The sequence below is a fragment of the Stenella coeruleoalba genome, assembly GCF_951394435.1.
Source record: "Stenella coeruleoalba genome assembly, chromosome: 10".
NCBI lineage: Eukaryota > Metazoa > Chordata > Mammalia > Artiodactyla > Delphinidae > Stenella > Stenella coeruleoalba.
The window spans coordinates 37,286,067-37,298,799 of NC_137156.1; the positions used below are offsets into that span (position 1 = coordinate 37,286,067).

At 40.0% G+C, this 12,733-nt stretch overlaps 1 protein-coding gene across 6 annotated transcripts in view; it reads left to right on the forward strand.

The window, feature by feature from the left end:
* The window catches only part of BTBD9 (BTB domain containing 9), a 412,514-nt gene that overhangs the window by 57,823 nt on the left and 341,958 nt on the right, over positions 1–12,733 (forward strand). For all 6 annotated transcript variants that reach the window (XM_079932926.1, XM_079932925.1, XM_079932927.1 and 3 more), the window contains one exon: positions 1,057–1,176. In XM_079932926.1, the coding sequence (XP_079789052.1) occupies positions 1,057–1,176 (120 nt within the window). The remainder of the gene's footprint in view (positions 1–1,056; positions 1,177–12,733) is intronic.

Below are 12,733 nucleotides of genomic sequence, written 5' to 3' on the forward strand. Positions count from 1 at the left end.
GAATATAGATTTGTTCAGTATGGAACCAGCATGTAATGGTCCAGGGTAGCTGACCAGGGGAGGATGATAGGCTGTTTTCATTACTGCTAGATTATTAGCTGCCAAATTTTAAGTTGTACCGAAGAGGAATACATACGATCTCTTCACCCATGTCATTTATTTTTCTGCAGGCTGTATCTGTGTGTGGGATGGTAGGAGACTGGGAGGAAGCAGGAGATAAGCTGGCCTCTGTGAGGAACCATTCTGAGTTGGCTTCCCTCCTGAGACAGGAGGGCTGGGTGCTCAGGCCAGTGAAGGTAGAGGGAGAAGGCACACTTCTCTGTTTTCTGTCCTCTCTCTGTCATGGCTTTATTAACCTGTTAATACGGTATATGCAAGGCATCCTGGTCCTGTTATATCTTATATGCCTGATATGTGACAAGCACCGTGCTAGACCCCGGATATATGCAGATAAATATGGCATGGTCTGTGTTCTTAACCAGCTTGAGACCTTATAAGGCAGGCAGACATGCAAAGAGATAATTTCAATACATTGTGGCGAATGCTATGTTAGGGGGATCTATACACATTTCGTCATCATCAGAATTTGGTCATTATGCAGAAAATGTAATTCATGAATAGTGTATTTTTTGTACCTTTTAACATTTTATTAAAATATAACTTCGGGGGGCTTCCCTGGTGACGCACTGGTTAAGAATCCTCCCGCCAATGCAGGGGACATGGGTTCATGCCCTAGTCTGGGAAGATCCTACATGGTGCGGCGCAACTAAGCCTGTGTCACAACGACTGAGCCTGCACTCTAGAGCCCGCGAGCCACAGCTACTGAAGCCCGCACGCCTAGAGCCCGTGCTCCACAACAAGAGAATCCACCACAATGAGAAGCCCGCGCACCGCAAAGAAGAGTAGCCCCCGCTCGCCACAACTAGAGAAAGCCCAAGCACAGCAATGAAGACCCAACGCAGCCAAAAAAAAAAAAAAAAGCTGCTAAAAAAATATAGCTTTGTATTGTTATTTTAATATGATACTTTTTTCTGCCTTTTTCCTTTTGATTCATAGGTCTTATTCATACTTCATTGAAGTCTCAATGGATGAACTTGATTGGATCAGAGTGATTGATCATTCGCAATATCTGTGTCGTTCTTGGCAGAAGCTGTATTTTCCAGCCCGTGTCTGCAGGTTAGTTCTCATGGCTTATAAATGCTTTTGATGTTTGTTTAAAGAGATCTGGATGTTGAGAAACAGATTTCATTTTTCTGTCTCATAGAGGAAAAGTTTTCCAGGAGGATATCAGTTACTAAATGCGTCCCAACTAAAAAACTTAGGGATACTATGGAAAATTAAGCATCTTAATATTTAGAGTGTACTGTGGAACTGTTTTGTACCATATTTATGTAAAGGCATGTAAATGAATAAGAAGGGACGACACACTGAGAAGTGGAAATGCTTTTTAAATTCCATGCTATACCTTGAAAGCAGAGTTATTGTTAGGGGGTGCGTTCTTTTCACAAAAACCATGAGAGATATTTCTGGAGGCTTCCCTGGCAGTCCTCAGGGCCAGGAGGAGATTTTTGGATGCCATTGTGCATGTTCTTTTTCTAGGTCAGTGGATATCAGTGGAGTTTGAAAGAGCAGGTGTTTCTGGTGGGGTTGGGTTTGGGGCAAGGGAGGCTGAGCTGGTGGGGCTCCAGGCTCACACCTTCCCTTCAACCAGAGCACCTTAACTTTTATTGTCATTATGTATTTTAGCTCCATGTAAGTTTGTTTTTTAAAAAGTACTGATAAGCTATTCTAACATTTCATATTCTTACTTTAGATGTAAGCCATCTTTTAAGCTTTCTTTCTGAAATTCTGCAAAACCAGTATGAATAATGAATTTGGGAGTTGGGAAAGGTGGTTAAAGGGCCCTGAAATTCTGTTGTGTTTTTTCTATTGTGATTTTCCCCTTGGAAATTTCCCTCAGATATTCTTTACCCTAAACTCAAGAGATTGAAGGCAGAAAGTGATTGGTTCGTTTAATGAAGTGTGTCAAGAAGGGATATGGTGGGTGTAAGCCAGGGAGCACGTGGAGCTGGCCCCTTACCCACTCCGCTCCACACCTGTACTCGTGACCCCAGCTGACATCCCTGTGTGGCTGAGTTGGAGCAGATGGGGATGCCCCACAGCACTTACTCTCTCAGTCAGAAGGCACCCTTATACTTATTAAACGCATGATCTGACAGAATCAGGCTGAATTCTTACTTCTACCACAGGAACTCCACAAAACCTTTCAGCCTCTGGTACAGTAAAGAATGTCGCCTACATTTTTTTTTATTATGGGTATGACTGGACACAATATTGTTACCCAAGGATACTCTTGTGTGGAAATGAAGAAAATCAATTTCATTTCCCCAAAGAGGGACTAAAGTGTCTCAGGTCTAGCAGTTGCTCTTTTATCAGAGGAGTTTTGAATGGATTAAAATGAGAGGGACAAGAAATTGAGTGAAGATTCTGTATCTCAGAACTGCCTAGGGATACGTTGAGAGTGACAGAGGGGCCCCGAGGTAGAGGAGGGGATTGAGTCTGCATCGACTGACATTATTATGGCTGTATCAGATTAAAAAATAAGCAGCATAACAACCAAAGTGTCTGACGTGGACCAAAGGACTGTGTGTTTGTATTTAATTTGAAACACTAGGAGCACGACTCCCAGAACAAATCATCGTGACTGTAATACCAGCTATGATAGAGGCTGTGTGCTTTACCCATCTGAAAACTCCTACTCTGTGGAGGGAGACGTGTACCCTCAGTCGTGATCTCTGGCTTTTAGAAAATATAATTCCTCTCATTTATTAATGGGTATTATTTATACTCCCTTTTCCTTATTTTGTCTTTCCTGTGTGGCCTTGCCTTTGTTGATGTTGCTTTTATGTGTTGTAGAGCCTGGCTGTTTTCATGATTCTAGTTTTTGTCTTGGTATAGCCAGCTCCCACGCTGGTTGAGAAAAACTGAGCAAAGGTGATGTTAGAGACAGTGATAACAGGAAAAGGAAGGAGTCTTGATATGCATTTTAGTGAGAAAGCCTTTTAATATTTATAACCACTTTAACTTACTATGTTACTACATTCCTTCATAAACTCTGCCTTTTGTAATAGTTTGGAATTTTGGAAGTATTTTAAAATGAACTTAAGAATAAGTCCCTATTGATTATCCAAGGATGTTTCATGCTTGGTGTTTCTTATCTTCACAATCATTTATTGACTTCCTAAACAATGTTCTAAATACACTTCTTTCAGGGACTTCACTGGGCACATATAAATTCTTTATTTCCTTAGCACGTAAGTGTTCACTTTGCATTGTGTTAGTTAATTTGAACATTTGTATGTCACTCTTGTTCTTCAGTGTCCTTTGCGTGTTTGTCTTGCCTCTCATACTAAAATTACAAGCTCTTGGAAGCAAGGAGTATGGATTCTAATCTTTCAGTATTCTTGTGCAGTTCTCAAGTTATGACCTTGTATGCAGTAGGTACTCTATAAATGTTAGCACAGGTTTGGGGTCAAGGCACTGACCAGGTAATGAAGAGAGACTGATTCAATATTAATATGTACATATATTCATTGGTGCTTTTTATCCAAGTATTTGTTAAAATGTATATCTGTGCTGGAAAACTCTGGAGTGGTAAATGGTTCTGTACTCTTTGCAAAGTCTACTTTCTATTTTTTCTTCAGGAAACTGAATTTCGAGGTTAATTCTGAAGGATGCAAGTGTTGTATATTGATGAAAGATTTCATTTAATATATTCACTAAAGAAGAGATACTCTGTGAATTGTGAGATTACCCAGCCCTCTCTCTTGAGTCTAGGTTGAACTGTATGTAAGTCAGCATCGGGTAGTAGGAAAATCATGGGCTGCAGAGTTAGAGCTCTTCTCAAATCCTGGTTTCATCTAATATTGGCATTGTGATCTTAGTAAAGTTGTGCCTCCCCAAGCCCTCATTTCTACACCAGTGAAACAGGAATAACAGCACCCTTCCTGGGGTCTGCTGTGGAAGGTTAGATGACAGAGCATATGTACAAGTACTGAGCACAATGCCTGGCCCAAAGTTAGAGGCTCAGTAAATAGTTGTTTTTATTACCTTTTCTACTTTCTGAGACTCTGAACTGGTGTTTGGCCTTCAGAGAAAGAGAGCCATCCTGCCATTCTCTGTAGCCATGGTGGCTCTCAGTGGTGGCTCTCAGTATGAGGAAACTGTTCCTTATCTCAGGAGTGTGGTCCTTTCAGCACTTTTCCATATTGCCAGTCCACACACATGCCTTCCATGGTTCTCTTTATCTTAGTAATCTTCCCATTTGTATGTTTCCAACAGTTTTCATACATTTTGGTTTTGGTAAAGCATTTTTTAATTGTGGTAAAATATATATAACATAAAATTTGCCGTTTATATATCCTGTGGAATGTAATTTAGTCAGCATTTCCCCTCACCGAGATAGTGGTGATAAGGATGTCAGGCTTCAAAGCTGGAGTGATGGTTACAACCACAACAGTGAATGGAGAGAAATGGTCTGCTCTTTCTTTCTGGGTCCTTTTTAGGAATTCATTGTGGGTCAAGTGGGGACTGCTCAATGTAGCCAAAAGCTTAGACTAATAACAACCCCCTAGCCCCCAGCTGGAAATGAAGAAAAATGATGTCAATTTTGGTACAGTTTTTCATATGATACTCAGAACCATCTTATATCTTATCAGCTTTGCCTTTTTCAGGAAAAGGAAATTTCTGCTTTATCCATAAAGTCCCCAACCTTCAAACTGTCTTCTTGGCTATCTAGTAAGCTCTCTTCAAGTCCTTCCACAGCTTTCTTAGTTGGTAGAGCCTAGGACTGAACAAAAAACACTAACAAGGAGTGGAAATATTGAGTGCCCTGGGATGCTTTAAATTTTTTTTCTGGCTTTTTCTCAACACGATGCTGGTAATTTGGCAGCTGCAAAATGTTGCTGAAATATGAGAAGACTTGAAAACATGGATGTGAATGCATACAGAGGTAGCCCGCATAAGGCTGGTAGCTGGAATTACAAAAGTGAACTTGGTATAAAACCTGGGAGTTGAGGGAGAGGAATAGTGGGCCTAAAAGCACAGTCCTTAAGAATATAGCTATTGAGAGAGGGAAGGAAAGAGTAGGTGGCAGACAGGTGTACTGCAGGGGCTGGTCAGAGAGTTAGAGGAGAATCCGGGGGAGCACAGAGGCCAGAAAGGGTGTTGAGAAGGGTGCATCTTGATGGTTCAGAACGTGGCACAGGATGGATGAACTCACTTAACACAAAACTGAGCTTCTTTCTTCCTTTCCTTTTGTTTTTAATTATCAAAATGGAAATGTCTTTTTATGACATTTTAATTATAAAATTATGATGTAGTACACATTTTAAATATTGATAAAGCTTGCCCTCTGATACGGCTGTACTCAGTCTCTACCAATAGCACATAGAAACGCCCCTTCTCCAAACCCTCACCAATGCAGGCGTTGTCAGCATTTTGCCAATGTGATTTATGATCTGTAAAAAATTGTCTTACTTTAAGTTGGATTTCTTTTATCGTCTGTGAAGTGTAGGGTATCTTATAATACTTGACATTTGTTATTTCTCATTTATAAAAGCCTATTTTTGTCTTTTGCATATTTTTCTTCTGGGGTGATTATCTTTTTGTTTTTGGCTTGTGAGAACTTTATGTTGGTATGTACACCTTGATACATATACATGTATATATCGTATATATGCGGTGTATATATACATGTAGACGTATATTTGTGTATGTATGATTATACTTTTGCCTATCATGTACTGTGCAATTTGTTATTAGTTTTTAGTGTTTTATTAGTACTTTTTACCATATAGAATTTTATGTTTAAAAAAATGTAGTCAAATCTGTCAGTCCTTTTTATGGTTTCTGGTGGTCTGATATCATGTTTAGAAAGGTGTTCCTCACTCCAACGTTAAAGAGTGTTATATTTTTATAAATTTTTTCTGCTACTTGTTATTTTTATCTTTGTATCTAAATATTTAATCCAGCCAGAATATTTTTCTTGTATCTTTTCAGATTAGGGATAATCAGTTGACCAAGACCATTTATTTAATAATCGTTCCTTACCATACTAGTATGAACAGCCATATTTATCATGTGCTAAATTCTAGTATATACTCCACTCTGTTCATTGATTTCTTTGACTGTTAATGAAAGTGTTTCAATCATTGTAGTTTTCCCTTCCCTCCTTTTTCTTCCTTCCTTAGAGTGAGAGATTATAATGTGCCAAATGTGTCATGGACAAAAGGGTGCTGTAGAGCATCTGCTGGCCTGTCTTCTAGTCTCAGTGGTCACAGTAGAGGTCATAAATGATGAAAAACATCTCACTAGAACGGTTCTACTTTCACTTACAACAAGAAATTTAGGCATGCTTCACCAGCTAAGAAAATAGATTTTTCTTCATTTATTCATCTGTTTATTCATCCATTACTCACTCATTTCACAAATAAGCTCCTACTTTGTGCTATGCATTGTACTGGATACTGAGGCCATAACACTGAAGAAGACTGCCAAGACTTCTGCTCTCATAGAATTTGGGAGGAACAGATATAAACAATAAGAGCACAACAGGTAATTGTAAATGTTGTGAAAATGATACTGTGATAGTGACCCAGGGTCAAGAGGAGGAGAGTAGTTATTTAAAATAGGTGATCATGGGAAGCCCGAGAGGGGAGCTGGGTGTTTTAAATTGAGATTAAGGAGGTGATATTCTCTGGTCATTGTTGTAGATATTTAGGCTTTCTTTGGTGTACATCGAATGTTATTCAAGAGTAACTGGTCTACTCTAGGAGGCCTCATTAAATGAATACTAAAACTGTACTGTTTTTTGGTTTAGAGCACTTTTATTGCACTTTTAATCTCTTTTATTGCTACCATACATTCCAAGTCCCCTCTCATCCCGGCCATCAGTAGATGCAGCATAATTTTTTTACCCATTTTCATTAGATTATAGTACCTTACAGTGCTATAGATATACAAGACATAAAACAAATGAGAAAATAAACATTGCTATTTATGGAAGCATTCTTTCCCTACCGTATTAACCTTGTACAAAAGCGTGTGTGTCTTCCACCTTTTCTCTTTTGTTCTCCCCCAACCCCCTGGGCATTGATATATTTATTTACTTTTAAAGGTAGACAGTTTTACATTAATCAGTGGTTCACCAGGATGCTTTATAATCATAGCTAGAATTATGCCGAGCCTTTACTTTCTTTATATGATTGGTGTCTTCAGAAGTCAAGAAATGCCTTATTCAGTTGTAAAGGAAGAAGGAACAGTTTCACTTTTTAAAAGTAGTCATTTTAGTTCACACTTAGGTTGAATTGTACCTCCACCTATAACTTTGATACCATAATTGAATTAGTATAGAGCAACCTGCAGACAGAACAGTCTCTTCTAAGAGTGCAAAGCAAAATGTAGCCACATGGTGTCACTAAATCGTAACAATTTTACTGGGGCTAAAGAGAGATTAAAATTGCTTTTTAAAAAATAAAACCATATTTAAATATAAATTTTCTGAAGTCTGTGATTTGTGAAATAGCATGTAAAACTATTTGTACTATTGAAGTCCTTCTACTCATGTGGAGCATTAATTATGCCTGAAGTCCACAGAGGTACATTCAGGTGCTAGCCAGCCCTTGACTCGTAGTCTGCCAAGTATAGTGGACTTCTGTAGTAGAGCTATTCAGTTTTATACAAATAAGTTCTTTTTTTCTCTTAATTTTTTTTTATCAAGTAAGTTCTTTTTTTTAATCTTTCTTTGGAATTTTGAAATAAATAGAAGAGTAACCCAAAGGAGAGAGCTCCATTAAATATTTATAAGGAATCAGGGAGCAGAAGAAAGGAGGAGTGAGGAAAAGAGAGTGAGGGTTACAGGACCTCAGAGGAGAGACAGGAAGAGAACAGTCTAACACTTATTGAGTATCTATTGTGGGCCAGACACACATTGCTTCCTTGTATGATTCTCATGATAGCTCTAGGAGAGAAACACCACTAACTACCTTCATTTTACAAATGAGGAAACTGAGCCTCAGAGAAGTTAAATATGCAGGTCTGTGACTACACAGTTAACGTCACAATCCTACGTTGCCTCTGCAGACTGTGAGGTGAAGAAATAGCTCTGCTTAAGAGTAGGGGGAGACATGGAGCCCTGGAGAAGCTCTTGCTGCCTTTTTGGCGGGGACAGTTTCCAGGAATGCTGAAACAGAGGGCCTGGGGTGGCCACACTCAGCTCGTGCTGGCCATAGCCACCTGCATGACAAGGATACTGATGAGGGGGAGGAGGAGGATGAACAGTTGGGGAAGTTTTCTCTTTTAAAATGCCCCAAAGGGAGTGTAGCAATCCTTTATGTATGTTTTGTCAGTTTGTCAATAGAACTTTGAATTTTCCTGCCCCCTTTATTCGCCATAAGATCATTTTAGACTTTATTATTACAGAGTGAACCTGGTGTTCTTAACTCCTGATTTGTTTTGCTTCAGCTATATTTATTTATTTTTTAATAAATTTATTTATTTTATTTATTTTTGGCTGCGTTGGGTCTTCATTGCTGCGAGCGGGGTTTTCTCTAGTTGCGGAGAGTGGGGGCTACTCTTCATTGCGGTGCGCGGGTTTCTCATTGTGGTGGCTTCTGTTGTTGCGGAGCACGGGCTCTAGGTGCACAGGCTTCAGTGGTTGCGGCTTGCGGGCTCTAGAGTACAGGCTCAGTAGTTGTGGCGCATGGGCTTAGTTGTTCTGCAGCATGTGTGATCTTCCTGGACCAGGGCTCAAACCCGTGTCCCCTGCATTGGCAGACGGATTCTTAACCACTGTGCCACCAGCTGTATTTAGAAACAAGTTTCATATATTATGGAATTTCTCTTCACAAGATCTCTTTACATCTTGAACTGCTTTTTTTTTTTTTTCTTTTTAGTTGAGGAATTTCCTATTTATTATTTTCACTTAGGATCCTCTTATTAGACCAAAAATATTTTTCATTGTGTTTTTTTGTGTGTGTGGTACGCGGGCCTGTCACTGTTGTGGCCTCTCCTGTTACGGAGCACAGGCTCCGGAGGCGCAGTTTCAGCGGCCATGGCTCACGGGCGCAGCCGCTCCGCGGCATGTGGGATCTTCCCGGACCGGGGCACGAACCCTTGTCCCCTGCATCGGCAGGCGGACTCTCAACCACTGTGCCACCAGGGAAGCCCTCCACTGTGTTTTATATTCCATAAGACCTTTGAGACATGGCTGTTTGTACTTAAGTTTTTCAGCTGAATCTAGACTTTTTGTTTTTGTTTCATTTTTGTTTAAAGGACAATAACATGTTGAGCTTCTTTTGTGTGTAGTGGAGGACTTGAAACATGAGAAAATAGAACAGGGTTGTCCTTTTTCTTTGCATTTTATTTTATAATTTTAGAATATAAATTAGTATCTCTTAATAAGTGTGAGATGATGTTAATAACACCAATGACCTGTTATTACTACCACAAACAGCCGTTGTGTGTTTTTCATTCTGGAAGGGCAAGAGCTATGTATGGTAGTGGTACAGTTGCTTCCCAAGCAGTCAGGTTCAGGATTAAGTTGAGATAGTACCCCCCTAGTTGATCATCAAACATCTTTTTTTTCCTGCTTTCCCTCTCCTCAATTCTACTCTATTACTTATAAGACTTATTCATTCATACATTTATTCAACAAACAGGTATTTATTGAATACCTGTTATATTGCAAGCACTTAGTTTAGGTGCCACCATAAAAGGGTGGACAAGACACAGTTGCTGCTCTTAAGAGTTTCATGATATAATAGGAGTGACAACTTTCTAAAGATTGATAAAGTAAGATATCAGTGCAATAATAGAGATATTTATATTTATATATATATTATATATATATATATACATATATATATATGGTATGCTGGAGCATAGTTATGGGTGATCCTACTGAAGAAAATTTGGACAAAGGGACCAAGGGATTGAGCAGGAAAAAATAAGGGAAAAGGATGCTCTTTGTTCTCTTGCCAAAGGCAGAGTATGCAGTGGACTTGGTCAGATCTAAACTCTTCAACCAAAACTCTCCATCATTGGGCCCTTCTGCTTCTTTAGCTTCATCTTTGGTTCTTATTAGAAATTCTCTGCTTGGTCTCAGCAGTCAAAATCATCTATTTAACGGGAATTCCCTGGCTGTCCAGTGGTTAGGACTCCATGCCTTCACTACCGAGGACCTGGGTTCAATCGCTAGTTGGGGAACTAAGATCCCACAAGCTATGTGGCGTGGCCAAAAAAACCAAAAATTCCCTATTTACCATCTACCTGCTCATGCCTTCTACCTATGTCCCTAAGCTCAGAGAAAGTATGTGACTGACAATTCTCTCTTCATGTGACCCTGAATAACTGTTTCAGATATCTGGGACTTGGTTTCATTTAAAGTTTTTTTTAAACTTCTTTCAACAAGACTAGAGGAGTCCCTGTGAAGAACCATGAATTAGGTTAATTTTCACAAGTAATATTCAGAGAATAGTAAAAATACCCAAGAAGTGAAGGCAAAAAAAAAATCCCTCTGCTGGAGCCAGGATTTGAGCCAGTGTGTCTTTTGCTTAGAAAAATAATGCATTTTTGTAGGTACTTCGTTGTTGGGTAATGCTGTCTGTAAGGAAGTTAACATGGTTGTGTCAGTTTTCCAATTCGAGATCTCCTTTTGGAATCTCTTTTGGCACTGTGGCTCTCCCAGCACTTACTTATGGAACTTAGGAAATCCTGACCCAGGAAGCCAGACACTGAACTATTGGGCATGGGACTGTGGGTCTGTCAAGTAGAAAGCAAGGAAGGAATAGAAGACAAACCCATCTGGGACTTCAGGGTCCTTCATATGACCCAGGGGCCTCCAGCATAGGAAACAGAGGCAAAGGTGAGCTATAGAAATGGGAGCAGAAAGCCAGTGATTAATGGAAATGGTGGGGAAGAGCTTCCAGGACCTCCATCCCAGCTTCGGGACTGAATGAGGAAATAATATCAGATGAGTGAAGCTTCACTAACTTTTCTTTTTGGAAGGTCAAGAGGAAGGACTGCTAGATCTTAGAGGTAAAAACAAATAAACAAACTTGGACACAGATTTATTTGTGAATTACATAGTCATTTTCCGGGGGCTTCCCTAGTAGCACAGTGGTTGAGAGTCCACCTGCTGATGCAGGGGACGTGGGTTTGTGCCCCGGTCCGGGAAGATCCCACATGCTGCAGAGTGGCTGGGCCCGTGAGCCATGGCCGCTGAGCCTGCGCGTCCGGAGCCTGTGCTCCGCAACGGGAGAGGCCACAACAGTGAGAGGCCCGCGTACTGCCAAAAAAAAAAAAAAAAAAAAAACTGCTACATAGTCATTTTCCAATCCTGTTTACTTTGGAAATGGTAATCTAAAGAAGATACTGGTTAAGTAGTTAATAATTCTCTCAGTGGAGAGTTAGGACTACGTATATATATTTTAAATTAATTAATTAATTAATTTTGTGCTGCGTTGGGTGTTTGTTGCTGCATGCAGGCTTTCTTTAGTTGCAGCGAGCATGGGCTACTCTTTGTTGTGGTGTGTGGGCTTCTGATTGTGGTGGCTTCTCTTGTTGTGGAGCACGGGCTCTAGGCATGCAGGCTTCAGTAGTTGTGGCACGCAGCCTCAGTAGTTGTGGCTTGCGGGCTCTAGAGCGCAGGCTCAGTAGTTGTGGCTTAGTTTCTCCGCAGTATGTAGGGTCTTCCTGGACCAGGGCTCGAACCCATATCCCCTGCCTTGGCAGGCGGATTCTTAACCACTGCACCACCAGGGAAGCCCCCTAGGCCTACGTATATTTAAATTTCACCCCACACTGCCTAGCATTTATTGCTCTGACTTTTCATAACATTTATAGCTTGAATCATCCAATTTAGCCATTAATTACATAATATATCTTGTATATCTTGTAATTATTTTGTGGTTCTTGGACCTCACTGTATATTCCTTTGATAGTAGTTGCTCATCAGATATCTTGTTGAATCCCTTTATGCCTCTAACATTCTTGAATGCAGGTGGTTGGATAATAATCATTTTTTTTTCTGGAAAAATCCTTTTAACACTGCTGTTTTTTCCAGTGTTAAAAGGAGATACTAAGAAACCAGACTATTTTATTCTTTCCGTAGAAAATATGCTTAAAGAGAACTGTATGTACAAGTCCCATGGTTAATGCAATCATCAGAGCTTTCTCAGTTATCATTATAAATGGTACACGTTCTCTAGATCAGGATGCTTTCTGTGGATACAAGGTTAGCTCAAGAGACTGGACCAGAAGTGAAACCAGATTGCTTGTCAGCTGCCAGCAATTCTGGGCAGAGTGCCAGACTTGGTTCACCTTTAAAAATTCATCACCCAGTATGAAAATAGAGGACTCGATCCCTGCAGGGAATGGTGGTAGCATGAACACTGGGACTTCCTTTGGCCCAGAGTACTTTTATTGATGCTAGGAAAGGTGGGGGAACTGATCAGTGTGGACCAGCAGCTTTGACCTCATTTAAGAGCTGTAATATTTTCTCTAGTAGCCTTACTTCATTATGTTTCAAATTATAATTTCATAAGTTAATAATTGTACTTCCAAATAATGTGGGTCATATATACACATGAATATGTTTTCCCTGATAGGAAGGTTTAATTTCTAATAGTCATAGAAATTCTGTGCACATTATGAAGCTATTAGGATGTAACAG